Here is a 26,791-nt window from a genome sequence, read left to right as displayed (position 1 = left end):
AGCAACTGTTCACTTTCACAGATAAATATAATGGATAACTTCAAAATAATAACAATTTACAATTTCTTCAAATACAGCAAACATATCTTATAGCACCATTTGAATTAAAAATAACAATTTATCAAATTTGAAAGTTAATTTTCAAGTTCTGTAAATATTCCATTCAAGTTCTGTTATTATTATTTTAGTTGTGTAGCCAATATTGATATAATAATAGAACTTGAATAGAAAGAACCTTCATGAAACTTGAAAATTAGTTTTAACCACTTTGATGTGGTGAGCATTGCTCACGAAACAAGTTAGTTGTATCTAAAAAATAAAAATGGTTGAATCCAAGTGGTTAATATGTATTTTTAAAATAATGTTAAATTTTTTCACCTAACTGCGGAACTAAATATATTGCTGAATACAACTTGATAAGTGCAATTGAAATTCATCGAAGTTTTAAATACGACTTAGAATGGTTTTGAAATTGACAGATTATTAATTATTAACGTAAATGATGGCTTTCATAGCCCAACAAACATTATTTATTATTCATATGACAACAGTATGATTAATCTGATAATTGTTCATTTCAGCTGGAATCCTGATCAACATAGAATGCAAGGCGTGGGCGCACAACATTAAGCACGACCGCCACGACAGACTGGGATCCGTTCATCTCGAGCTCTTGATCGATTAGGTGCGCCGCTACAATCATCTCTTTTCCCAATGTTAACTACACTTGAGCATAGCATCAAATGTGTTAGTAATAAAGCCCACGCATTATATTACTGTCATATCACATTTCTAAATACTTGGCGTGGTGATTTTGATTTTAGCAGTATTTTATTAGTGATTTTAAATACATTGTACCTTCAATTCAATTAGGCGGTTGAATTCAACATTAACTTTTACTATTCTACAACATGTAACGAGACCAACATATTATAAAAATTATAATTTTCCTTATTTTAGGACTTATTGTAATAAAACAATTCACACCACATCAGGTAAAGAAAAAATTGATTACAACCAATTCATTCTTGACGCTCAAGAAGATCATTATTTCGGGAATACCAAATGAAAATGGTACAAAAAGTATGACTCTATAAAATTATTTTTATAATGTAACTTTTTCAAGTTAAGCAAGACGCGAAGTGTTCAGAATGCGAGCAACTTTAAAACACCTTTGTCTTATTTTGTTTCGAGTATTTGTGTTATATAATTTTATATTAAATATTGTTTAGTAGTGAGAATGATTAAACATAATGGTAATGACAATTTACAGATTTTCTGTGAAGTTTTTTTTAACTCTATCTGCTATTATTTGACAAAAATTATACTCTATAAAGACATTTTATGTGTTAACTTGATATAATGCATATCTGTGTTCACAGTTCACTTTACTTTTATGTAGATAAAACCATAAATATGGTCATTTTTGTATGCTTCTTTAAGAATGTAGATGTAAAATTATTTGATTGTTTCTTATATGATTTAGAATTGCCATCCATTTGCTATAAGCTGTAAAAATATATTCCATTGTTTTTAGTTGGGTAAGGACTCGGTGTGTGTTGCCAGGTGACTCCGAGTGAGGAGTAGGAACTAACCCAATCAATATGTATCTGTATCCCACATTACCTTGTCCGCTCCATCTTGTCATGTATGCTAATGTCGAATCAGTGGTAAACTTTATTCAATTTATCATTTTACTCATAATGTAAGAGTATTCTGTGTATGTACCCATATATGTATTTGTAATGACATGAAACTGCCAAAATTCTTATTGGAGATATTTTAGTTTTAGGCTTCAAACTTAATGTTAATGTCGTTTTTGAAAGCACAGCAGACAAAGTATTTTGATAAACTAGTCATTGCTGTGGAAGTTTGTTGTCTGTATGAATAACCTACTAACTGAATAGGCCGTGGTGTTTCCAGAAATAATATAAGAGTTTATATTGATTTTGATTTTGAAGTATTATTTCCTTTAGTATTCTATTGGTTCTTTAACTTTTCATTGCGAACGACACATTCTGTGTTCCTTGCAACTCTCTTTTTGTTTAACTGTAGAAGCCTTTACACCATTATTATCATTGGAAGTCGAGTTTATTTATATAATGTAGTTTTCAAGGATTTTAATAGTTAACCAAATGGTTTATTTAATAACTTTGATACAAACATGTTGATGTATGCATCTCTTTACATTACAATCAAAGGGTGTGCATTTGCATTATCGAAAAAGAAACATAAATTCATTCTCCGACAAGAAATAGATCTTTTGAAGTTAGCATTTCTTATTTTTCTTAGATGTATGGATTGTATTTTAAATGAATCAATACAATAATTTATTTTAGTAAAGTATTATGTTTACATTAGTACAATAATTGTTGAGTTAAATAAGAATGTAATGTTTAAAATTAAAAGTGATGATTGCAACACGAATGAAAGCGAATATGTGTTTGATATGTATTGTATTTTTCTGTGCGGACAAATTTTTTATCGATAAATAAAGCGAAATGTGATGTCGTAATCCTTTTTTCTTTATCTTTATCTTCAGTTCAAGTTTTACCTTTTATATAAATACAATGCCTTATTTTATAATAAATCACTACTTAGTTCAAATGTGAAAAAATATCATCCTATGTAACAGCCTGCTTTTGAAGGTCCACATGGGATAGGTGTTAATAATTTTTCCACAAAAGTGTTCTTCTGAAGTTCTGATATGAGAATGTCAATGACTTCAGTTTTAATGTTTGTTTACAAATATACCGATTAATGCAACAAATAAAATACCTACATCAATGTATCCATAACTAAATCATAAAGAATATAATGAGAAGAACATTTTTGCTGATGATTTCAAAAGAATGGATACACTACAAACAATAATCTAACAAGGTGCTACAAGGTCTGTGTATTATTTTTCTTCCTCTGCACCACACTATTGTGTCACAGATTCTAATTTTCGAGAAAAATATTTTAATATAAACATTTTACGATCAATACAAATAATGTGTAATCTGTGAATGGTTTTGAATGTGTATAAAAGCAATCGGAATTTGTTTAAATAAACAAAGAAAACCTCATCGCTATGTTTTATTTAATTTCCTATAATCGTCTCCAATTCCAAAAACTGTGACTCTTAGGACTGAAATTTAACTCTTTATGATATCCAAGATATATTTACATCCATCAAGTCACTCTCTGGTAAGAGCCCTGACAAGATAAGCCGAACTGAAATACTAGCCCTTATTACTGAAATGTAGTTATGGAACAAACAAGAAAACCTTTTGGAAATGATTGATTATTTAAAATATATCATTCAGTGTTTCTGAATGCGGAATACGTGTTTGATGTCTGGGGGGTTTGTGGAAGAAAGTAAATTATAGTGGACATGTAGCTTCTAAGCATTTTTATAATATTTTGGCATTCAATATCGCGAAAGAGGCTGCCAAGAGGTATGCAAGTAAAGACGCTGGGAGTAGCTTATTTCAAAATAAATTAAATTTGTTAGTATTTGACGGACATCAGATATCTGACATACGCCTTGACCGGATATCCGGCCATCAGTAAGCTTAAATTCTGGATGCAAGAAGTGAAACTTTCAAGGTCAAACTCGCAACAGAGCTTGGCATGGCACAACTGACAGCACAAAGCAATGATCAGTTTAATAAATACTAACCATAATTTTCCATTAGTTAACTTAGTTTACCTGTTTTATTTACATTTGTACTACCCGGGAATGGAGCAGATAGTAATAAAGTTGCCAGATATCGGATAATAACCGGATATTCGTTGCATTTCTAGTCATGACTATGCGGATGTATTTTCTTGGCATTTTGACTCAATGAAGAACAAGTGAATTAATTTGACTTTATCTTTTTACATTAGCTCACACAGAAGGCCTAAAGGAAAATAATTCCCCTCAGGACCTATGTCATCTTTGGAGTTGCTGTGTGGAGGGTTTTTTAGGAAAGGAAGGAGAGAAGGTTTTGGGAAAGAAAAAGGGATGAGGGATGTGTAGGAATCTGGGGGTCAGTGTGTCCAAGAGTGACAGATGAATGTACCGTGCAAGGCGATGTTTAAGAGAATCCTGCTGGAGAGGTCAAAAGGTCTCCCTCAACCAGTCTTTCCCAATCTGGCCCGCCACGCAGTAAGTAGGTGGGTAAGCGCAACTACCCCCAGGACCCGGACAAACCTCACCCTATGATCCCGGGCACCTCTGCTAAGTCACCAAACGTAGCGAACCATTTGGGGTGACTGTACCCTTACAGAACCGGCCTGAGCCAGATTTCGAGTGTCAAAGCTGTTGTTTTGATTGCGTAAGTGATGATCCGTAACCAATAATGTTGGAAATCCTACTTTTTAGAAAGTTTTTGTACCTCCTACACGCTAATGTCTTTCAGACTTTTACTAGTCTGTTTTTTTTTTCAAAAGAAGCAAACAAATTGTGACTTGAGATTTTAAATAAATGAAATGAAAATACTTAACGAGACCTCAAACCAAGTATTTTCATTTAATTTATTTAATTTTTACTAGTCCGATTTACATAAACACATATTTTCCAAACGACAGCCTATTTCCGTTAAATGAAGGCACTGAAAGGAAAAGACATAAATAAACCGGAAAAGAGTTGAATCATGAAAAATGGAAAACAAAATACATTTTTCTTTCAACAATGCTGGCAAATGATTTTTTAATATGAAGGCACAAAATATTCAGCTACAAATCAATAACTTTTTTGTTATTTCTTTGTAAATTAGATATGTCGCACCTCCGGTGCTAAACTGTCACTTATGCAAGTTTTGTCAAAATTGATCTAAGTATGAGAAAAAATAACTAATGTACCTCTTTACTTGGTGTGTCATCGTCGTTTGTGTAGTGCGTAGTGCGTATAATTTCCGCGTGAGGGTAGTTATGTCGTTATGGTTTTGGTGCAAATCTAACCACCACTGGGAGAAACAACGTTTGATTGGTTAGTTGCGCGCGGCACCCCGCACGAATAGCAGTCTCCTGGAGCTACAACGCCACTAAGGTAATTATGACAATTCATTTTTATGATTTTGGAGCAATAACAACACTTAAGTTGGTTGTGACATGAAATAATAAAGATACTTGTGTACGTAGTGACATTGTTTCTCCAACCCTTATGTTTTATGGTATAAAGTTTTCGTTCGATTAACAATTGTGACAATGTTCCTGATTCGTGGGGCAAAGAAGACTGGTAAACCATTTGTTGTAAAAGAAATGAATTTCGATGATTTCTTTGATTTGAAGTCACTTGAGGAAAACATGAAGTTCAATATAGCAAAAATTTAAACGGAGATGTAATCAAAACTGGTGATATTAAATGCATTAAATTCACAAAGAATTGTGAAAGTTACCAATATCGAACAACTTACAAAACTGAAAACTGGGAGGAAGCAAAAGCTATAATTCAACCAAGAGGAAAAAAATTACGCGTAAGTAGAGGCAACGCCCAAAGAATAGATGACATTCCCTTCAAGCAAGCATACACTTCAAAAATACCAATTACAGAACGCAAAAAGCGTGATTTATTGCAATTAGTGGAGGCAAATATCATACCAAGATACTATGAAAGTTTCTATAGTGATATCATTTAATTTTTTGTGCTTCTAACATTCTTAAAGTCACATTTCCACTTGCAGGGAAAACAAGTTTATTGAAACCACATCGTTAAAGACTCCCTGATTTTCCTGGGAATGTGACAATAAATTTAAGGTTTTTGTTTTTTTAAGAGTACCCAATTAGTACAAAATTAATGCTAATTAAAAAAATAATAATAAGTAAAAGAAATTGTATTTGTTTGATACTGTTGATAATTGCGTAATTATAGTATTTAAATAGGAACCATACGTGACCAATGACTGATTTAATATGAAACATCGCTGAAAACCGTTCGTAAAATGGTAAGAAGGCTGAGATTAAAAAGTCTGATTAATAGTAAAGTTCTATATGTAGAATTGAGAAAGTTTGTTATACTGCTTTGATATTTTAATTAATAAAACTTTAGAAAAGTATGATATCGTGTTTTGATTGTTATGACATAATTGCCTGGTAAATTGTTTTCTAGTGCCATAATGTCACTTCTGGGAGGGTTTTAAATTTAAAATGTTTATATTTTTTTATTACAAAGTTGTGAGACGTTTGCTTTTACTTTGATATGAAGTTTAAAGTTGTAGTTTAAATAATTACCAGTTCATTTTTTAGACAAGAAGAACTATACATTTTTTTTTTTTTATTTTTTATTGTTGATACATTTTTTTTACAATATTTCATATTTCAATTTAGTAATGTTGGCCTCACTGGGTTGTTTACCCGTGCTGGGGCCCCCATTTTATAATTTAAGAATTTATACATTTAAAAAAAATAAAAGAAAAACAACATTAAAATAAAGATAAATTTAAAATAAAAAATAAATATAATAATAGGATGTCGAATTTTCAAACGCTTCTCCTGAAAAATTACATCATTTGCATAAGTGACAGTTTAGCACCGGAGGTGCGATGTGTTTTAGTAAGTATGCGAGGCATTCTTTCCTCTAATAAAAATCTAACTGATAATAATACTTTGTTCAAAAATACCCCGTAAAATAAATATTAATGTAGTTTTAACAGCCATTTAAAAAGTACAACATAACCCTACTTTCCGGCTGTCAGCTGTCAAAAGTAGATTTCTTTATTTCTCAAATAAATTTTGATAATCTACCTACCTAAATTCGTGAAGTTTCAAGGATTCAATAAGAGGCATAATTTAATTTTTATTACTTAATCGTTTTCCTTTCATAAAAAATAAATAGTAATTCACAAATTATTACAAAAATCGAACCGTAATAAAACAGCAGAGATTGTTAATGTTTTTTGTACATAATTATTAAAAAAAGTATGTCACAAATTGCTGGGACTATCTAGGTTCTGATAAAATTATTCCTCATTTGATATTTTCTACAATTTTTTGGGGATTATTTTTAACTATTTAAGAATATTCCTAACATAACCTAAAAAACACGTATTTTACAGGATGGCAGAACAAGAAGGAACACTCCCCATCACAATAGAGTTTGCTGGTGGTGCTGAGTTGCTGTTTGATAAAATAAAGAAACGAGAGGTAAATTATTGAACAAACAAGGTGTTCACTTTTATACAAACTCAGTCCGAAAAAACTCATCGGAACTTCACTATTATTATACATCAATGCCAATATAAAAATAATAGACACACTGTGGAGATCTCAAAGTGACATGCAAAAGATACAGTAATTGCCGTCCTTTCGATTTAGTGTTATACTGTCACGCGTCATGTGAGGTTGTGCGCTATACAGGTGCGGCCGGTGCCTTAAATGCCGCTTGAAATCCCGAAAATCCTTCTAGATGGAAGGAGAGAGGCTCCTCTGTATACCTCTCACTCTAGAAGATAGGTGGAAACTTGCGTGGCAATCAGCAGACATGAGAAATGCCCATCTCGTGCACGACCCCACTGAGAGACAGTGCCATCAATAGGGTAAGGTCCTCCCACAGCCACTGTGCCCATATGATGCACAGGTGGGGCCTTAAAGAATCGGCGATGTATGAATGCGGTGTGGTGCAGACCACCGAACATGTGGTCAAAGAATGCATGCTGCATTCATTTCCCGGCGGGATTGATTATGTCCACAGGGCGACTAGACTGGCTCACTAGATGTTCTTCTCTGACCCCCCACCATATGAAAGAAGAATTGTAAGTAAGACATCGTACTGGTAGTAGGTCGTCTCGTACAGAATTCCTAATGCGTCTTAGTGTAAGCGAGTAATATTTATATTTGTCATACATGATTGAACATTTGAATTAGGAATTAAGGCGATGCCATACGTAGTAATGCAAAATCATGTGTTTTTGGTTTGAAAATTTGGTCGCCTAGAAATGTTTCAGATGCTTTAATTAAATACTGCGAGTAGAATACATCTTGGCCTTTGAAATAATCGAGTATTTTTTAGATAAGTCTTTTTATAAGCCCAGAAAAAAATAATGTATAAGGCCTATGAAAACTGCTTTAAAGTTCAAAATCTCCTAGTTACGAACCCATTTTCGGTTATGATTTTCTTGTATAATGTGGCAAATTAAGTTATTTATAAAATGATCGAAAAAAAATTAAATATTTATGCCTGAACATCCACAAAATAAAATAAAAGGCACTTTTTGGCCATGTTTTTTTCTTGCATAAATCAAAACAGGCGGATGGTGTTAAGCGGGAATTTAAACCTTATCGCCATCTACATAAGGGTGTTTATTGATAGCGGCTCAATTTAAAATATTACACGACGTAGTGCATCGCCTTGAGACAGCAGATCCCAAGGAGTGGAATAATAACGAATGTGGGAAAAGCGGAAAGGCTTATATTTCCACGAGAGGTAAAAGTGTGGAGGGGAGACTTGGAAGACTAAGGATTACGGAAAATGTCCCAGATCCTGCAATGAAAAGTTTTCAATCATTGCGACAAAGCATTTTTACTTCCATTTGGTTTATTGGAGATATGGAAAAACAAAATTTATTTTTAAGTAGTTGAAATCTGGGGATAGAAAAAGCACAAGAACAGTTCAGTTAGTCTCCAGGAGATCAAAAAGCATCGAATACTATTTCAAAAACAACTTAGGAGCAAAACTATAAGTTTGCAAGCGATTTATGACTTCAATGTTAGACATTTCCTCAAAATTTTTGCCTGTCGTTTTGTGTCCTGTCGGAAAGAAATTCACTCAATTTTGTATCAAAATAAAAAAGGGCGCCAACCCCCTTCCTCAAAAAGTCCGGATGAAACTTAAGAATTCATAAGAAGTCATAAGATCATTCCCCAAGATGCCCTCTCATTATGCCAGGAATGATTCCAACAAAGAATACTTATCAATAGACCTTAATATGTATACCAACAATGTATGTATAAGTGCAAGGAAGAGAACTGTATCCCAGAAAAACTGGCTCTTTCATAAAATTATTTTTGTTGATTTCAATTGTCATACGCCGTGTAATGATTAATGCGATAAGTGCTTCAAGTATTCTCACACGGTGAAGAAATGTTTCTGCAAAAAGAAGAACAAGACGCACCCTTGTTAAGAAAAGATTTAACCTGACAAATGAAAAACTCTATCAAATTACAGGCTTTGGGTAATGAATGCTACTTAGCCGAATTTGATTTTCAAACAGTTAAGGTAATATCTATACATTTGTTATGCCGAAACGTTAAGTAAATTAAATTCCCTCGATAGAAAAAAAACGCAAAATAAACTCCGTAAATTATAAAAACACGTTTTGTTCTGTTATTTAATATGTTATGGGCGTGAAAAAATTGACAGTGTATCTATAAATGCAACCAAGCATTTATCGAGAGATTTCAAACGTGTTTTATTAAATATTTTCACCATTTTCGCTTAATTATTGTCGTTTTTTAATATTAGTGCGCTCCCTCTAAATTCGTATACACGGTGTCCGGAAACTCGTAGTACAAGCGGGAAACTGGAGAATCTACACCACATGGGGAACCCAAAAAAACATAAAGTTTTTTGATTTGAGCATTTTCAAAAAAAAAAAAAAAAACCAAAAAAAAATATTTTTCGGCTATTTTAGGGTTAAAGTTTTTTCTGGTGTTTAGGGTTGAATAACAGATGTTTTAACCCTGCAGAGCAGAAATATTTTATGATTACACCGGGTTAAATGAAGGGTGATTTCAAAATAATGCTTCAAATCCGAGTTTCTTCATTTGTTTTACTTTAAAATAGTTTTAATTAGTTGGGTACTTTGATCTTCAGTAATAATTTATAAGAATTTGATTAAAAAAAAAAAAAAAAAAAAAAAAAAATCAACTTCAAACTCGATTTACTCGATAACGAAAGCTCAAATAAAAAAAATATATACTACAAAATCGACTCCAAATGTGATGTAGATTCACCAGTTTCCCGCTTATACTACGAGTTTCCGGACACCCTGTATACATATCTCCCTTTCAAACCATCTTTGAACGCTTACTACGTGGCCTTAGAGAAGCTAAAAGCCTTGCTGCTTGCTTTTCGTGGGTTATGCCTAAATGCTATATAGAATAAGTTTTAGATGTAGTGTGAGGAAAGTGTGCCTAAATGTCATACAAATAAGTTGTTTGTAGTTAGTAAAGGTTTATACTAGAAATAAAAATGTAATTTTTTTATAACTAAATAAAATAAACAGTAGATGTGTTCAACTGCATGGAATATAGTTACAAGAAGGCTATAATAACATACTTCAATAATATTAATAATCCATCTGTATGGAATTTCTTTGCAAGTAATAGCAAATTTTACTTCTTGAATACTGTTCCATAAACTATTATGTATGTCAAATGTTTGTAAAAGCCCGTATGGAAAATATATAAATAAATAAATATTATTAATAATTCAGGTAATTCTGCCGCCCATAAACACGTATCTCTCATCAACCTGTCCATCTAACCATTGGACCATCACACACCTCCTGCGCTGGATGGAGAAAAACCTGCTCCGCGAGAGGCCGGAGCTGTTCCTGCAGCAGGAGTCGGTGAGGCCCGGGATCCTGGTGCTGGTTAACCAGGAGGACTGGGAGCTCTGCGGGGCCGGAGACTATCAGCTGCAGCCGAGGGACTCCATACTCTTCATATCCACTCTTCATGGAGGATGATGTTATTTATTTCATGTTATAAGAACTTTGGTGCTGTGCTCAGTGAAACGCGAGATACAATTTTTATACAAGCTCATATTATATAAAAAAAACAAGAATATTATTATTTGTTCTGAAATGTAATATGAAATAAGTGAATCTGATATTTTTTTATAATAAATTACTTTTAAGAGGAATTTTATTGATTCTTTCCGATAAATATTTTGAGAAAACCTTTTTGAACTTGAAAAAATAAATTTTAAAAACTAGTTCGTTCCAAAAGAATGCTAATAATCGATGTTCTTTACCAATTTCATTTTAGTCGGAGACTGTTACAAGTTGGTTCGAGTCCGCACTATGGTAAGTGTCTTTGATGAATCGAAGCCAAGTCAAACAACAACATTTCGCCCAAGAAAAAAAAAATAAATATTTTAGTTCTGAGAATAGTCAACCTCGCCTCCATATAGCATGTTTCTAATTTTCTCTTATTCAATAAATCAAAACCAAAACTTTCTCTGAAATAACAAGATTTGTACGTAGGTACTGAAATGAGTGTATTTCATGTAAAAAAAAATTCTTATTTAAAATAAGGAATTATACAATTTGTCCTAAGATATCATTGATAATTCTTTTTTCAAACTTTCTTCAGGTAGGTACGTGTACCATAATATTGAAAAAATGGGAACAAGAAAGTGAATGCAAGACGATTTCACATTTGAAAAATAATCGTTACTGAACCATTAAAACTGCTATCATCTTGAACCGGAAAATGAATGTTCAATCAAATTTACAGACAGATGAAATGCAAAAACGGTCGAGTTAAAACAGGAATTCGCTACGTTCATTCGGTTCAGTCAATAAAGTAAAAAATATAAAATAAACATCAACTATCTACGTAATTTAAAAAAATCTAATGTAAAAAGTCTTGTAAAACAATGAGCTTGCTGAAGATCGAATGGGAACAAATTTATATTTATTTATTTTATTTTAAATGATAAACTAATGTTCATAAGACAAGGTTTTGTATGCAGAGCACAAAGGATAACAAATTAATATAAATAATAATTATTCGACTAAATACCTAAAACTTTCTCTGTTAACCTCGATACAGGCTTAGTTGTATAGTGAGATGCAATAAATAAATAAATTATTTTATTCAATTTGTATAGGTATTTCAGGTTAATATTTATTAGTAGGTGACCATCGTTTATATTACATTTATTAGCATTGAATAGGCGGTGTTCTGAGTTTCGTTTTCCAAAATATTGCTAAAAAATAAACAGATATAAAAATGATTTGATAATCACAACACCCTCATATTCATGTACAAGGAATTAAAAGAATATAAAATAAATTCTTACGTTTTGTAAGTTTTAAAATGGGTATTCCAGCAGTCTTGTTGAACTATAACACTCCTTTGAATGAAACGAATAAGCTTAAATTGTCTGATAGAAAGATTTCACTGACTATTTCTTTATAAAATTCTAAATCATGCATTTGTAGTCCAGAATTGCTTGCATTTATAAGCTTTCGGTTTTCACCACGTAATTCTAGAAGTCGGGTTTTATTTCAGCGCAGAAATTTTGGTACTAACTACCATATGTATTCCTCCCTACCCAGATTACTTATGGAGGGAAATAATTATACCGAGTCAGTGGACATATTTTATTTATAACTTAACAAATACAAAAGATTGTTACTGACAGTTGTATATAATAAATATGTACTGTATTAATATATAATTTTAAAATTAATTAATTACCATTTGTTATTTCGGCTGCTGGCATTATACCTAGCTCTCTCATTTCAAATTTAGGCTTATTAGATCTGTCAAAGAATTTATACATAAAAAAGCAAAAATCAGTCATTTTAAATACATGTAGGATTACAAAAGATTTTTTAAATATTTATATTGAGGGATCAGTAGGAAATATAGGTCCAGTTAGGAGTTCTACTGAGCCGAACCCTCTGATATGAAAATATCTGGAGTCGGTGAATTATTTTCCCATTTGATCTCTGGTGATTTGACTTGTTGTTTTTGTATTTATTATGCTTATATAAGGAACTTGCATAATCTGGATTGACTAGATGATCATTTGTGCAAAAGTGTGTGGAAGGGTTTAGTTTTTCCTGTGGGGAAGATTTAACCCGGACATAATAAAATCGAAAAAAAATATGGTAGGTATATATAATTAGTATAGATTTAAGATTAAGGTATCCTGTAAGAAGTTATCCTGTAAGACAATCTCGCCTGGGAAAGCCTTGATCCAGAAGTGACTTGAGAATGACTGATAAACATATTGTAAATGTGCCGATTGCATTACGTAAATGTTTGCTTTTGATCAATGTCTCTCGATGTCGATCAAAATCTGCAGTAAGTTTGATCGACTTGTTTCACAGACTTGATTTGTTTCAAAAGTCTCGGTCTGTGCCTAGTGCCATAAGTAAACATAATATCTTCAAATAATAACGGCTTGTTTGTTGGTCAAAATCAATCGGGTGCTAATGACATTGAAAACGAGTTTTCTAATTATCACTACCGATGTGACGTATGTAGATAGGTAGGAACCCAAACATATGTTTGGGTTCATAAAGCTTGTTAAAAACAAGCGACTTTTAAATTCCCGTACCTGCACACTAATATATATATGTACTATTATTTATGGGAAAAATCAATACTAGGGTACAATCGGTTCCGTGATAACTTAACACATTGATAATTCGGTACACCTTTAAAAAGTGATATAAAGCGATGAAAAAAAAAGTATATTATTATTCCTGGTGAGGTGAACTTTGTTCATGAAACATGTAGCGGTAATATATATTAAAGTGATGTAAACCAAGTTATTTGTGTTTTAACATAATTAATAATGTCATCACAAAGTGATAAGCTTTCAGAAGAAATTTTCTTCGAAAAATTACTTTTTTATGACTTTATACCACATTTTAAAGATGAGTTGAATTGTTATTTTGATGAGTTATCCGGTCACCATTATTTTCATTGTTTATTTATTTTTGAAGAAAATTACGATAATGAAGTTATTTTCATGTTGACGAATATTTTTTTAAAAACTATTTAAAATGTGCAATTTTCGTTTTGCCGCTAAAACGAGAAGTTCGTTTTTATTAGTGAATTCGGCGGCGTTGACGTGAGCCGTCGTCAGCAACAATGTCAACAATGGGAGTTTTCTGTGTCATAATGACGTTGTAGCCAGTTGGAACCGTTTTGGAATGTGCTGTTTTAAATCGTTTTTTTTTTTTTAAACAATATTTATTAATAAAAAATATATATGTTTAGTAAGATAATCATAATCAGAAAAATAAACTTTAAACCTTTTACAAACATTTAACTTCAATCATAGTTTTTGAAAATACAGCATTAGTATCTATAATATGTATGAATAGATTGCAGCATTCGGAAGGTTTCGCCCACCCTCACAAAAATAATATTTTAAAACAATTATTTGCAATTTTAAGACTATCTTACAAACAACAACAGTAGGCCACATATTTGAGATCTTTTGGATTTCTGAGAGTTGTGTTGCTAAGCTAAATAGTTCTTGATATCCGGTACTTGACGGCTACACCAAAACTAAACGCAGAAAACTATATAAATTTCGCCCATTATTGTATTGAAATACCGGCCCTAAGTGGATTGACCCGTCCAACACGGTATCACATCTACGTGACATAAACGGTGACCGGATAAATCATCACAATGATAATTCATCACATCTTTAAAAAGTTATATAAAGTCATGGAAAGTGATGAAACAAAATCTTTATTAACTGGGTTAAGAAGGTTAGTTTAGGTTAAAAAAATAATTTCATCGTTTCTAATGACCTTATATCACTTTTTAAAAGTGTGTTGAGTTATCATGGAACCAACATAAACACACTTTACTACAATCTACACATCTTCTGCCCTGATGATGGATACCGTAACGCTGGTAGAAACGTTGGCTAATAAAGGAAGTATAACAACATGGCATAGTAACTTAGTAACTATCAGATTGTCCAAAAATACAATCTAACATAACCTAATCTATTTTTTTTTCTAGAGAGAACACTTAAAACCTGATTTTTAAATCGATTTCAGGATTAAATTCACAAGCAGAACTTAATTTTAGATTGCAACAATAACATTTGGCTGTCATCAGTTGTTTTGTTTTGCTCTATCTAAAATTAATTTTTTACCATTCTTTTTTGTTTTCTGGCAAAAAAAAAGTGTAGTGTGTTGTGCCTTGAGGTTTCTTCTCCCTCCTGATCTTCCAGGAGTCACTTTTCGCTGCTGATTTCCAGATATTTATAAACTTTTTTACTTCTGTCATTTTTCATACTATTATTGTAGTTGTTTACTGTTGTGAATAATGGAGGAAGATTTCCCTCCTGGACCCCCTACAAAGCCCCCAGATCCCTCTCCAGACCCCCCAGACGGGGAAAATGTAGAAATTTCTGACAGTGATTCTGTCATCTTGACTTCTACCAAAAAAAGGAAATTTACTCCTTCTTCCCCAATAAAACTTGACTCGCCTTCAACTTCACTGTCCCCACCAGCACTTTCTCAACTTCCTCCAACAAACTTTTATTCTCCTCATTCCCGTGGCCCATTCATAGTATACGCCCAAAAAACTGAGCAAGGAAAAACCATCCACCCTCTTGAATTTGGCAAATTCCTATCAAATAGCAAGAATCTTTCAATCAAACCTGGAGGTGTAAAAGCCGAGGGTCGCTTCCGAATCTCCGTCGAATTCCTCTCAGGGCCAGCTGCCAACAGTTTCATCAAAAATATCTTCATTTCATCTAATTCAAAGTTCAAGGCATATATCCCTACTTTCAATGTCACTCGCATGGGCCTGGTCAGAGGTATCTCGACCGATCTGTCCATCGAAGAAATTCTGTCTTCACTTTCAACCCCCCAACACATTGGCAATCCCATAAAAGCCAGGAGGCTAAATTACAAGGACTCCTCTGAGGGTATAATTACCTGGAAGCCCTCCCAATCTGTTGTTATCACCTTTGAAGGTCAATCTCTTCCCTCCCATATATATTTATTCTTCAACTCATTACCAGTTGAAATGTATACATATCCCACCACTCAATGTTTCAATTGCTGCCGTTTTGGTCATACCAAAGCTGCATGCAGATCTCAACCCAGATGTTTTAAATGTGGAGAAAACCACGCAGCTGACCAATGTCCTTCTTCCTCCTCACCTAAATGTTTTAACTGCTCAGGCTCACATACAGCTATCAACACATCTTGCCCAGAACAATCTCGCCAAAAAAATATTAAAATTGCTATGGCCTCTCAGAACTTGTCTTTTCTGCAGGCTTCTAAATTATTCCCGCCTGTCAAAAAATCATTTGCTGAGGCTTTATCCAGCAACTCCTCATCCAACCCTCTTCCCTCCACTACAACAACTTCTTCTCGTTCAACTAAATTCACATACAAAAACGCTATCTCTAAACCGGCTCCTGGATACGATCAGCAACAACACAACTCACTGCTCTTAAATCCCAATGGTTCACCTCTTTCAAATGCCACAAATGGGTGTGCAAATAATTATAATCCGTCCTCAATGAACTCTCTTAAACTTTCTGAAAAACTCTCCCAAGACAATTCTTCATTTATCCAAACTCTTATTATTCTTCTAATTGACCTTATTTCTTCTCAAACTAATCTACCGTCCAACGCTGCTACTATTATTTCCACATTAAAATCATTTATTCAAAATGGCTCTTCAGGATGTCAGAATACTTCAGTGGAATAGCCGAAGTGCTATTTCTAACAAATCTGATCTCCTTAACCTATTAAATTCCAACTTTATTTCTTTGGCTGCTATCTCGGAGACTTGGTTTACTCCATCCACCCACTTTAATGTGGGAGGGTATTCCTGTCTCCGCGACGATCGCCCGGAAGGTTCGGGCGGCGGTGCTGCCCTTTTTATTAAAAAATCCATATCATTTTCCCCAATAAATAATATCAAACCCCCCAATGCTGACTTCCAAATGGTTGCAGCTAAAATAAAGGACACATCCTTTATTTCAGTCTATCTTCCTCCAACAGCCCACTTCAATAAACAAACTTGGTTGCAAATTGTAAGTCAACTAAGCCCTCCTTTCTTTATATTAGGCGATTTTAATGCCCATTCCCCCGTCTGGGGTTCTGCTTTCTCCGACCGAGATGGTCGAAGTGTGATGGATTTCCTAGATCAATCCAACCTTTTCCTTTTGAATGACGGATCTCCTACTAGGATCTCACGCCCCAGCACAAACCCCAGTGCAGTGGATCTATCGATATGTTCTACTAGTCTGGCTTCTCTCTCCTCGTGGGTGGTGTCCCCCGACCCTTGCTCCAGTGATCATTTCCCGATCATCATTACTTATCAAACTTCTTTCCAATCGGACAAGTCTCATATTTCGACAAAGATTAAAACGAAACACACCAAATGGGATGAATTTAACTCTCATATGGACAAGTTCCTACTAAATTCACCCGCCACCGATATATTTTCCGTCAAAGATGATTATAATAACTTCAAATCAATGCTCATAACTGCAATAAATAAATCAAATCCTCCCCCTAAAACTAAATCTCTCAAAAAACTCCCTCCAACTCCCTGGTGGGATGAGGAATGTTCCAAAGTAGTAAGAATTCGGAAAGCTAAATCTCTTTCCTATCGTTACAATATGACTATGGAGAACTATCTTATATACAAAAACGCTGAATCCAATGCCAAAAGGGTATTGAGGTCAAAAAAAAGATCCGGGTGGTACAACTTTTGCAGTTCAGTATCTCCGAACACTCCAATTTCGGAAGTTTGGTCTATGATCCGAAGATTTCGATCCTCCTTCAGTTCACCATCTCCTCGAGCGTCCCATTCTAAATGGATAGATGAATTCTTGGACAAAATTGCCCCCCCTTCTGTTCCTAACTTAGATGAAATAACGCCCATCTATAATACTCCCATGTCTAATCATTGGCTAGACTCTCCATTCACCTTAATTGAGCTAAAAAATGGTTTATCAACAGTCAAGGACTCATCTCCAGGCAGAGATGGTATACCTTACAGCATAATCAAAAATAGTAATGATAATGTTCTAAATCACTTCTTAAGCATCTTAAATAAAATCTTCCAGACTGGTATAATGCCTGATGACTGGAGTTGTCAAATAATCATCCCTATTTTAAAAACAAACAAATCTCCAAATTTTGGATCCAACTACAGGCCAATCGCTCTTTCATCCACCCTCAGTAAACTTTATGAAAAATTAATTAAAAACCGATTAGAATTTTTTGTCGAGAGTAAACAGCTTCTCTCTCCATCTCAATTTGGATTTAGGAAAAAAAAATCCACTCAGGATAACCTTGCCATCATCAGCACTGATATTAATTTATCAATTTCTAAACAGGAAGTTTGTCTTGCCGTCTTTATAGATATAGAAGGCGCCTTTGACAATGTTTCCATCCCAATCCTGAAAAAAAAACTTCTAGGCCTTGGCCTTCCCCCCATGTTTGTCCAATCAATTATTAATCTATTTCTAGATAGAAAAATTTTCATTGAACTTCCAGATATTTCTCCTCAAAGTAGGTCTATTTGGAAGGGTTTACCACAAGGCGATGTATTGTCCCCCTTACTGTATAATATATACACATATGATATGCATGTCACTATTCCCCCACAAATAAAAATTATCGAGTTCGCAGATGACATAGCTTTCTTCTTATCATCCAAAATCATCCCTCTTGCCGTCAAATATCTTAACGAAGCCATGAATGCCCTTTGCACATGGCTCACGTTACATGGTCTTGAACTTTCAATCCAAAAGACTCAGTGTGTCACCTTCTCAAACCGCCATAAAAACCCCCCCGTTCAAATTTTATTTAAAAATTCTCCAATCTCCAACGCTTCTGAAGTAAAATTTTTGGGAGTAACATTTGATAGGAAACTTAAATGGTCTTCCCATATTAATAATTTAGTTACTAAATGCGAAAAAAATTTAAATATCATCAGATCATTATCTGGCGTTTGGTGGGGAGCTCACCCTACTTGCATTAAGTTGCTTTACAATGCACTTATTCGAAGCCATCTCGACTATGCCTGCCCACTTTTTAGTACTGCCTCAAAAAATGTACTTAATAAATTAGACAAAATTCAATCTAAATCTTTGCGAATAATAACTGGAGCGATGCAATCGTCACCCATCAATTCCCTTCAAGTAGAATGTTCTGATCCTCCTCTTTATTTAAGGCGTCAACTATTTGCTGACAAATTTGTTCTTAAATGTTTAAATTCTAAATGTCATCAGGTTATCCCCAGCGTCTCGTTGTTCATTGACTCAAACCATTCATCTACAATCAGAGCTTCAACTAAACCTATTCCTGACATCTGTAAAAATTTTAAGTCTCTCTCAGAGCTCCACATCATCCAAAATGATCTACTTCCCTTATACAAACTAAAATATAGTCACGTCACCCTATCCCCAACAATATTAGAAGGGATCGGAATCTTTAAAAGTCATTCCAATCTCCCGGCCCGAACTGTCAATAATATGTTCAATGACATTATTTTATCTAAATGGCCCAACTTTTCTCTTTTATTTACTGATGGATCCAAATCTCCCGACTCTCCTAACTGTGGTATAGGTATTAACGTTTACCACAATAATTCTAATGATAGAATATTTCATTCAATTTCAAATCAATTTTCAATATTTTCAGCTGAGTGCATTGCAATAATAGAATCTCTCAAATATATAATCAAAAATAATTTTGAACATTCCCTCGTTCTCTCTGACTCTCTCAGTTCCCTCCAAAAACTTAAATCCAGTCCTCTTCTTCATCCTGATGATCATTTTGTATGCCTTATTCGAGTGATGATAGCATCCATTCAAAGCTCTGGTAAATCTGTAACTCTGATTTGGATTCCTGGACATGTTGGTATCATGGGTAATGATATTGCGGATGCCTTGGCAAAACAAGGAGCGTCCAACCCTGTTGTTACCCTCGTAAACCACATTCCCTTATCTGACATTTTTTCCATCATCAAAGAAAGATCCCGCAATGTTTGGTCAGAGTATTGGCACATTGCTAGTCAATCCAAGGGAGCCTGCTATGCCTCAATACAAAGGACTATTCCATCAAAACCGTGGTTTCAGCAATTCCCTCATTTTTCCAAAAAAGAAATTTCTTCACTCATTCGAATGAGGATCGGTCATTGTTCCGTTCCTTCCCATCTTTTTAAAATTCACGTCCTTGACTCCCCAGATTGTACATTCTGTGGTCTAGAAGTGGGAACTTTAGATCACATATTTTTTGGTTGTCCCTCTCTAAACAAATATCCTCTCTTCTATCAAGCCTTAACTAAAATTGCCTCCCCTCCATTCAACATTTCATCTCTTTTAAGTCTGAACTCGACTCCAATTTTCATTATAATTTTGAAATTTGCCTATTTAAATAAAATTAATATTTAAATTCACCTTTCAATACACCTTTCTCAATAATTTTAAATGATGGCCAAGAACACCCTTGAAGGGTGAAAGCCAGAAATAATGGAAAAAAAAAAACTTAATTTTACAACCAGCTGGGCTTTTATCCACTCGAACGATTTTTGGCATATAATGGCAAGTTTGTAAAACGTCTGGAGCGATCGTTTGCGGTAATGTGTCAAATTCATAGAACCTAAAAATATGGTATAAAGGGTGAAATTAATCTAGGTGAATTTGTTGACTTTGCCGCAGAAAGCAGTTCATAATCTGTTTCCATATTAACATTAAATCGAAAATCGAGTTCCGATCACTGGGTACCTACCTAATGTTTCGTGGCCATATTGGTATTAATTCATTTGTCAATAATACAATGATAAATCCGTATTTCTACTCTCTGCTATTTAAAGATATGTATATTTTTAAACAAAAATCATAAAGCGCTCTCAATTAAATATCTTAATATTTACCTAAATAATTAAGATTTGTAGTTGCCGTGGTAAAATAACATAACTTAGCAGTCAGCCCATATTATCCGGCCATTGGATTTTCCACGTTACGTCATTATGGTAGCTGAGCACGTGCCGGCGATGCAAAGGCATGCACACATTTTAAACCATAAAAATGCTGATTTGTTTGTATGTAAGAACATGTAACATAATATTAATATGTATCTAGTTTTCAAGGTCCTTAAAGTATGTTTATGTAGAGATTTTAACTAGTTTGGACCGATTGATATAAATAATTAATATATTCAGTTCGTTTTATTCAATTTTACTGCCTAAATAATGGGTGGCCCAAAATGTTAAGGTAACTACATGCAACTGAACAACGAATAAGACTTGGGGAGTTTAATATTAAACGCTAGGTAACTACATACAACTGAACAACGAACAAGAACTGGGGAGTTTAATATGAAACGCTAGGTAACTACATACAACATTACTGAACAACGAACAAGACTTTGGGAGTTAAACTTAAGTACAAATATAATTTTAAAAAATATCTTAATTTTATTGTTTACTACCTAAGTAATGTATTATTCTTATAAACGTACATTTTAATAACGTTTTTTCTAAAATGTTTTTATTCTATTTTTTGTTCAGGCTATCGGGAAAGAGATTGTATCCTATATACACCCTCGTGGCCTATGTTTGTTTACCACTTTCAGTCTTTTTTTATGTGAATACCGCACGAGTGTCCCAACAGCTCCCAGCCGTCCGGAGCCAGTGAGACTATGGCATCCCCAATTGGGGTATGTTTTAGGCTAAAGGTAATGGGAAGGGGATGGAGAAAGTGGGGAAGTTCCTGGTCGTGTTTTCGTAAGACAGGGAGCAGCCAAATAGACAGTGCTGGTTTGAAGGGCCGGCACATCCCGTGTGATGTTGGTAGTAACCTGGTAGGGGTCTCATGGTATCGGGAGGGTCGTGACGTTTTCAGTCGTTACCAGTCGGACGACACTGAGGTAAACCGTATGAATCGCTCCCAAGAAATATTGAACCGGATTCATGCGAGGTCGATTACTAGGCCGACTTCCATCTCTGTGGAGCGTTGAATATACAACATTTACTGGCATGAAAATAAACCAAGGCAACTTCACGAGAGACCTTTTCAATTTTTTGAAACTCAATTGGAAGAACTACCGGAGGAAACAGATTTGAGAAACATCTGGTTTCAACAGGACGGTGCTACGTTCCATACTGATCGATTTTCAATTACGAAACTGCGACAGATGTTCCCTGCGAGCATCGTCTCTCTGAAGGGTGACGTGGGGTGGCCCGTGCGCTCACCTGATGGAAAATGTTTTTAAACATCGGCCTTACACCTTTTTTATAGGAATACAGCACAAGAGTCCCAACTGCTCCCAACCGTCCGGAGCCAATGAGATTATGGCATCCCCAATTGAGGTATGTTGTGAGGCTTATGGTAGTGGGGCGGTGAAGGAGATAATAATAATAATATTCAAAAATCTGTTAGCGAAAAAATAAGAAAATACACAGATTTAGGAAATGAAATAAAAAGAATTTGGCATTCTCAGACTATAAAAATATTACCATTCGTTTTTTTTTTTTTTTTTTTTTTTTTTTATTATAAATTTTTTAAAGATACAAGATTTATGCAGTCCCACAAAGCTGTCACACATGACGGCTTGTATTTATGTTATTTCGGCTACTGGCATTATACCTAGCTCTCTAATTAAAAATTTAGGCTTATTAGATCTATCAAAAAATTTATATATAAATATGCAAAAGTCGGTCATTTTGAATACATGTAGGATAACGAAAGATTTTTTAAATATTTATGTTGAGGGATCAGTAGGATTTATAGGCCCTGTTAGAAGTTCTACCGAGCCGAACCCTCTGATATGAAAATATCTGGAATCGGTGAATTTTTTTCCCATTTGATATCTGGTGAGTTAACGTGTTGTTGTTCTTTTATTGTTTTGTATTTATTTTACTTATATAATGCACTCACATAGTGTTGATTGACTAGCTGATCATTTGTGGAAAAGTGAGTGGAAGGGTTTAGTTTTTCCTATGGGGAAGATTTAACCCGGACAACAAAATCGGAAGCATTAAAAAAAAATAATGAACAATAAACAATAATAATAATTGGATAATTTGTAGAGCGCCGTTTTTGTGAAAAATCACCTCAAGGGCGCTGAGATGGGGAAAAGGAATGCAGAGGAGTATCTGGCTATTCAGAACTGGTCACAAAACACGGCTATAGCCATTTCAAGCAATGTTTTAATTCTGAATGGTAGTCTTACACTAGATACCGAGAGAATCCTCCACTCCGGAACGAGCCGCAAGTATACTATATACTGTTAATGAATAAGTTGTGAAATAACACAAATTCATCAAATTAAATTTACTTGCGCACGCCGGGTTTGAACTCGCGACCTCGAATTGCTGGTCGAGAGCCTTACCCCACGACCACGGAGGCCGTCTTTACTGAATTTGTGTATGTTGTCCTGTGTAATGTTCATATACTTGTGATGTTATGTATTGAGAATATTAATTCATCCTTAAATAAACTAAACTGTTCCAAAATACTACACTAATTTGTAATTTCTTTGTGGCTTATTACGAGACACGGAAGATCAACAACCTCCTTCGACAATCATGTGATTTCTTCGTGGTTCGTGTTGATTGCAAAACAAAGGTATTAATTAATAAAATGTATTCACAGAATTCTGGAGGCATGCTGTTAGAACCTGAATAATAATGTGTATACTCGTACGTAAACATATCTTGAAATTGAACCATTGAAAAAAGGGATCTATTTTATTACGAGAGCCTTCTATTCAAATGACGTCAATGCAGATTTATAATATGATTATGAATACGTAAGTCGTATGATTATGAATACGTAAGTCGTGTAGTTAAGTAAAATTAAAATAAATTCATTATTTGATTTTAAAATCTTTTAAAAATATTTACAAAGAAGAAAAAAATAGATAGAGAACCCAAAAAATCTTATTTTTTTGATCTAAGCAGTTCGAATTTGGAAGGCCGATTTGGGTACCGCCGCTCCGGGAAGTATTTATTGTATAACCAACACCTCTGCCATAGGTCACACCAAGTAGTTCGATACGTTTGGTGATTTAGCAGGGGTGCCCGGGTTCATTGGGTGAGGTGTATTTTGGATGCGTATACCTACCAACTACGTGGCGTGCCAGATTGGTAGAGGTTGGTTTTGGAAGACTCTTTGATATCTCTTGACCAATCGCCTTGCTCTGCAGTGGGAAAAATAGGACGTACGTCCGGCACTCCTGAAAAAACTGATCCCTAGATTCCTACCCATTCCTCATACCTTTTTCGTTCCGCGAAATTTCTCTCCTTCCTTTTCTTGAAAACACCCTTCACACAGCATCCCCAAAGATGAAATAGGCCCTAGAGGGAAATTATATCCCTCAGGGCCAAGTTATATTTAACTTTGTTTTAGACGGCCGGCGTGGTCTAGTGGTATACGCTTTTGACTACAGATCCGAAGGTCGCGGGTTCGAACCCGGCGTGCGCAAATAAATTTTATTTGATTAATTTGTGCTATTTCACAATTAATTAATTTAAAATAATATATAGTATATTTGCGGCACGTTCCAGAGTGGAAGATACTCTCAGTATCGCCCTGGCGTAAGACCACCATTCAGAATTGAAACGTTGCTTGAAATGGCTTTAGCCGTGTTTGGTGACCAGATCTGAATAGCCAGGTACTTCCCCACCTTCCTCTTCCCCATCTCCCTCCCCAATACCCTCAGCCTCACATCATACCCCAATTGGGGATGCCATAGTCTCACTGGCTCCAGACGGGAGCAGTTGGGACTCTTGTGCGGTAATACTGTAAAAAAAAAAAAAAAAAAGATACTACACGGTTAAAAATGGATCTGGGACTACACTTCAACTCATCATAAAAGACAACAAATAAACAGCTGATAAATAACTAGTACCAACGACAGATATATCATACTTTATACTTATATCATGAACGAAATTTACATTTGAAACTAATTTTTAAAAAAATTATGTAAAAATATTTTAAAGATATTATTTCTCTGTTAAGATATTATTTCTGTGTTGAGTGCAAAAATCCAATAATCGAAAAGGCAGAGGTTACTTAAAAGCAGTGGCAGCTCGTGACTTTTGGATTTACTAGAATGCTAATATTGGTGAAAACTATTTTTTTTTTTCGAAATATTTGGGTTTTTGTATGAAGATTTTCAGGAAATCCGTCCGGCCCACCGCTAAACAGAATATCTTGAAAATATTAATAAAAAAATCAAATTTTGGAAAAAAAATAATAAAACGTTTTGGGCTACACAACATGTCGAAATTTTCAAACTTAGCGCTCTATCACACTCAAAAGTAATGGGCCGCCACTGCTTAGAGGAAGCATTCCATTGCCATCAATTTTGTAAAGACACAGGGGAATGATTTTATTAATCTCAGTAATAAGACATCAAAATATTAAATAAATTTTCACTTCATTGTGGAAAACAAAGATACAATGCCAAAAGAAAAAGGAGAAAAAACACTTTATTCTCAATTCAAGTCAATTGGTTTTGGAAACAATCATGTTTTACTAAGGGCCGATGAATTTAAAGAAATTTAATAAACCGCCGCCCCGGGAATTATTTATTGGTTAACCAACACCTCTGCCATAGGTCACCCTAAGTGATTTAAGCAGGGTTGCCGGAGTTTGTGAGGTGAGGAATCTCCAGATTTTACGGCGGATGCAACTCCCCACCAACTGCATGGCAGGCCGGATCGGGAGAGACTGGTTGAGGGAGACCTTTTTACCTCTCCACCAGGACTCTCTCGGAACATCGCCTTGCACCACAGTGGGAGCGATGGATCGTACATCCGTCATTCCTGAACACACTAACCCTCAAATTCCTCCCAACGCCTCATACTTTTTTCCTTCCCAAAACATCCTCTCCTTTCTTTCCTTAAAGGAACCGTCCACACAGTATCCCCCAAGGTGACATAGGCCCTGAGGAAAGTTCTTTCTCTCAGGACCTCCTGTGTGGATCTAATGTAAAAAAAAATTGGAAATTCAGTGACCAGAAACGGCACGTAATTTATTTATTTTTGTTTGTATTGTGTGTGTAGATAAGTTTGAAAAAAATAAAATTAATAAAAAAATAAAAATTTCACCGAAGTGTTTCAACTATGTTTTCGTGGATCCATAGTTTTTTTTTAACATTGGAGTTTAACAAGACACTTATATTATAGGTTCTACTCTTGTTTCATTGCTTAAATTTTCAATAAAAAAATTACGTTAAACATGTTATTTTTAACTTTTTAAACATGTGATAAAATTTATTTATTTTTTACCTCTGAAACATGATTTTTATTTTTTTGGAATGCTGCAACACTGACCGGCGACCAAAATGCTATCTACATTTTTTACCTCAAATAAGCTCAGGAATCTCTGCTTTAATTTTGTCAGGTATTTCCATTTATACTATAGTTTCTAATTTCCCTGCGGTCAATCTCTCGGTTGCCAGAGTATAAAAGATAAAAGTGAATCCAGTCTGTCCACTTGCATTCTAATTATTATGCATATACTAGAGAGATGCGGTATGCGATAAGGCGACCAACTGAACCAACCGGCTAATGTGACAGTATTTCTCAAACCTAGGATCAAAACATCATTACCAGAAATCAGAGATTCCCCAAACACCTGTGTGAGTTGGCGGCTCCTGTGAACTAAGCTGGGATTTAGTATCTGGTAGATCCCCATTTACCTGACGGCCATTCGGTTTCACTTCTATAACACACATTATTATGTAGGTGCCACTGCGCCAGGTAAGACAGGTAAGTGACCGTTATGTAATGAGGCGGCAGAGACAGGGTCGGCGTCTTGTTACTTGTTATTATTGTTATGCATTTAGCTGTTAGCGTTGTTTTTGTCTGTAACGTCTAACATCTATATTGAAAGGTAGTTATGTGTGTTTACATGCTATAACCTAGGTACCTATACTCATTTCAAGTATTTACCTCTGCTCATTACGCGTGGTCTGTAAACACCGGAAAATTCTCGACATTTCAGACTCGAGATACGTAACGTGTTGTTCAACATTTCTCTAAAGATGTTCAATCCATAAATACTGGAAAGCAGTGCCTACCCCAATAAAACTACGAACCACGTAGAGAAATTAAAAGA

At 34.6% G+C, this 26,791-nt stretch overlaps 2 protein-coding genes across 3 annotated transcripts in view; both read left to right on the top strand.

Moving 5' to 3' along the window:
• nrv2 (sodium/potassium-transporting ATPase subunit beta-2) overlaps nt 1–3,071 on the top strand; it is a 94,742-nt gene extending 91,671 nt beyond the window's left edge. For both annotated transcript variants that reach the window (XM_089630957.1, XM_089630958.1), the window contains exon 5: nt 582–3,071. In XM_089630957.1, the coding sequence (XP_089487083.1) occupies nt 582–685 (104 nt within the window). In that variant the 3' untranslated portion in view covers nt 686–3,071. The remainder of the gene's footprint in view (nt 1–581) is intronic.
• A 3,578-nt stretch (nt 3,072–6,649) lies between these two features.
• On the top strand, nt 6,650–10,796 carry Urm1 (Ubiquitin-related modifier 1). Its single transcript, XM_089631477.1, has 3 exons — nt 6,650–6,752; nt 7,026–7,113; nt 10,404–10,796. Exons 2-3 carry the CDS (start codon nt 7,027–7,029, stop codon nt 10,656–10,658), a joined length of 342 nt encoding a protein of 113 aa, XP_089487603.1. The 5' UTR covers nt 6,650–6,752; nt 7,026; the 3' UTR covers nt 10,659–10,796.
• The last annotated feature ends 15,995 nt before the right edge of the window (nt 10,797–26,791 follow it).

This window comes from Hesperophylax consimilis, chromosome 4 (assembly GCF_061612785.1).
Source record: "Hesperophylax consimilis isolate HC1 chromosome 4, BYU_Hcon_1.0, whole genome shotgun sequence".
Taxonomy (NCBI): Eukaryota; Metazoa; Arthropoda; class Insecta; order Trichoptera; family Limnephilidae; genus Hesperophylax; species Hesperophylax consimilis.
This window is presented reverse-complemented; position numbering and strand designations above follow the sequence as displayed.

Bases quoted from the DNA above. Each gene is read 5' to 3' on its own strand.
- Urm1 (XM_089631477.1), top strand. From the start codon at position 7,027: ATGGCAGAACAAGAAGGAACACTCCCCATCACAATAGAGTTTGCTGGT. The intron at 7,114-10,403 runs GTAAATTATTGA...TTAATAATTCAG, and splicing joins ATAAAATAAAGAAACGAGAG to GTAATTCTGCCGCCCATAAA.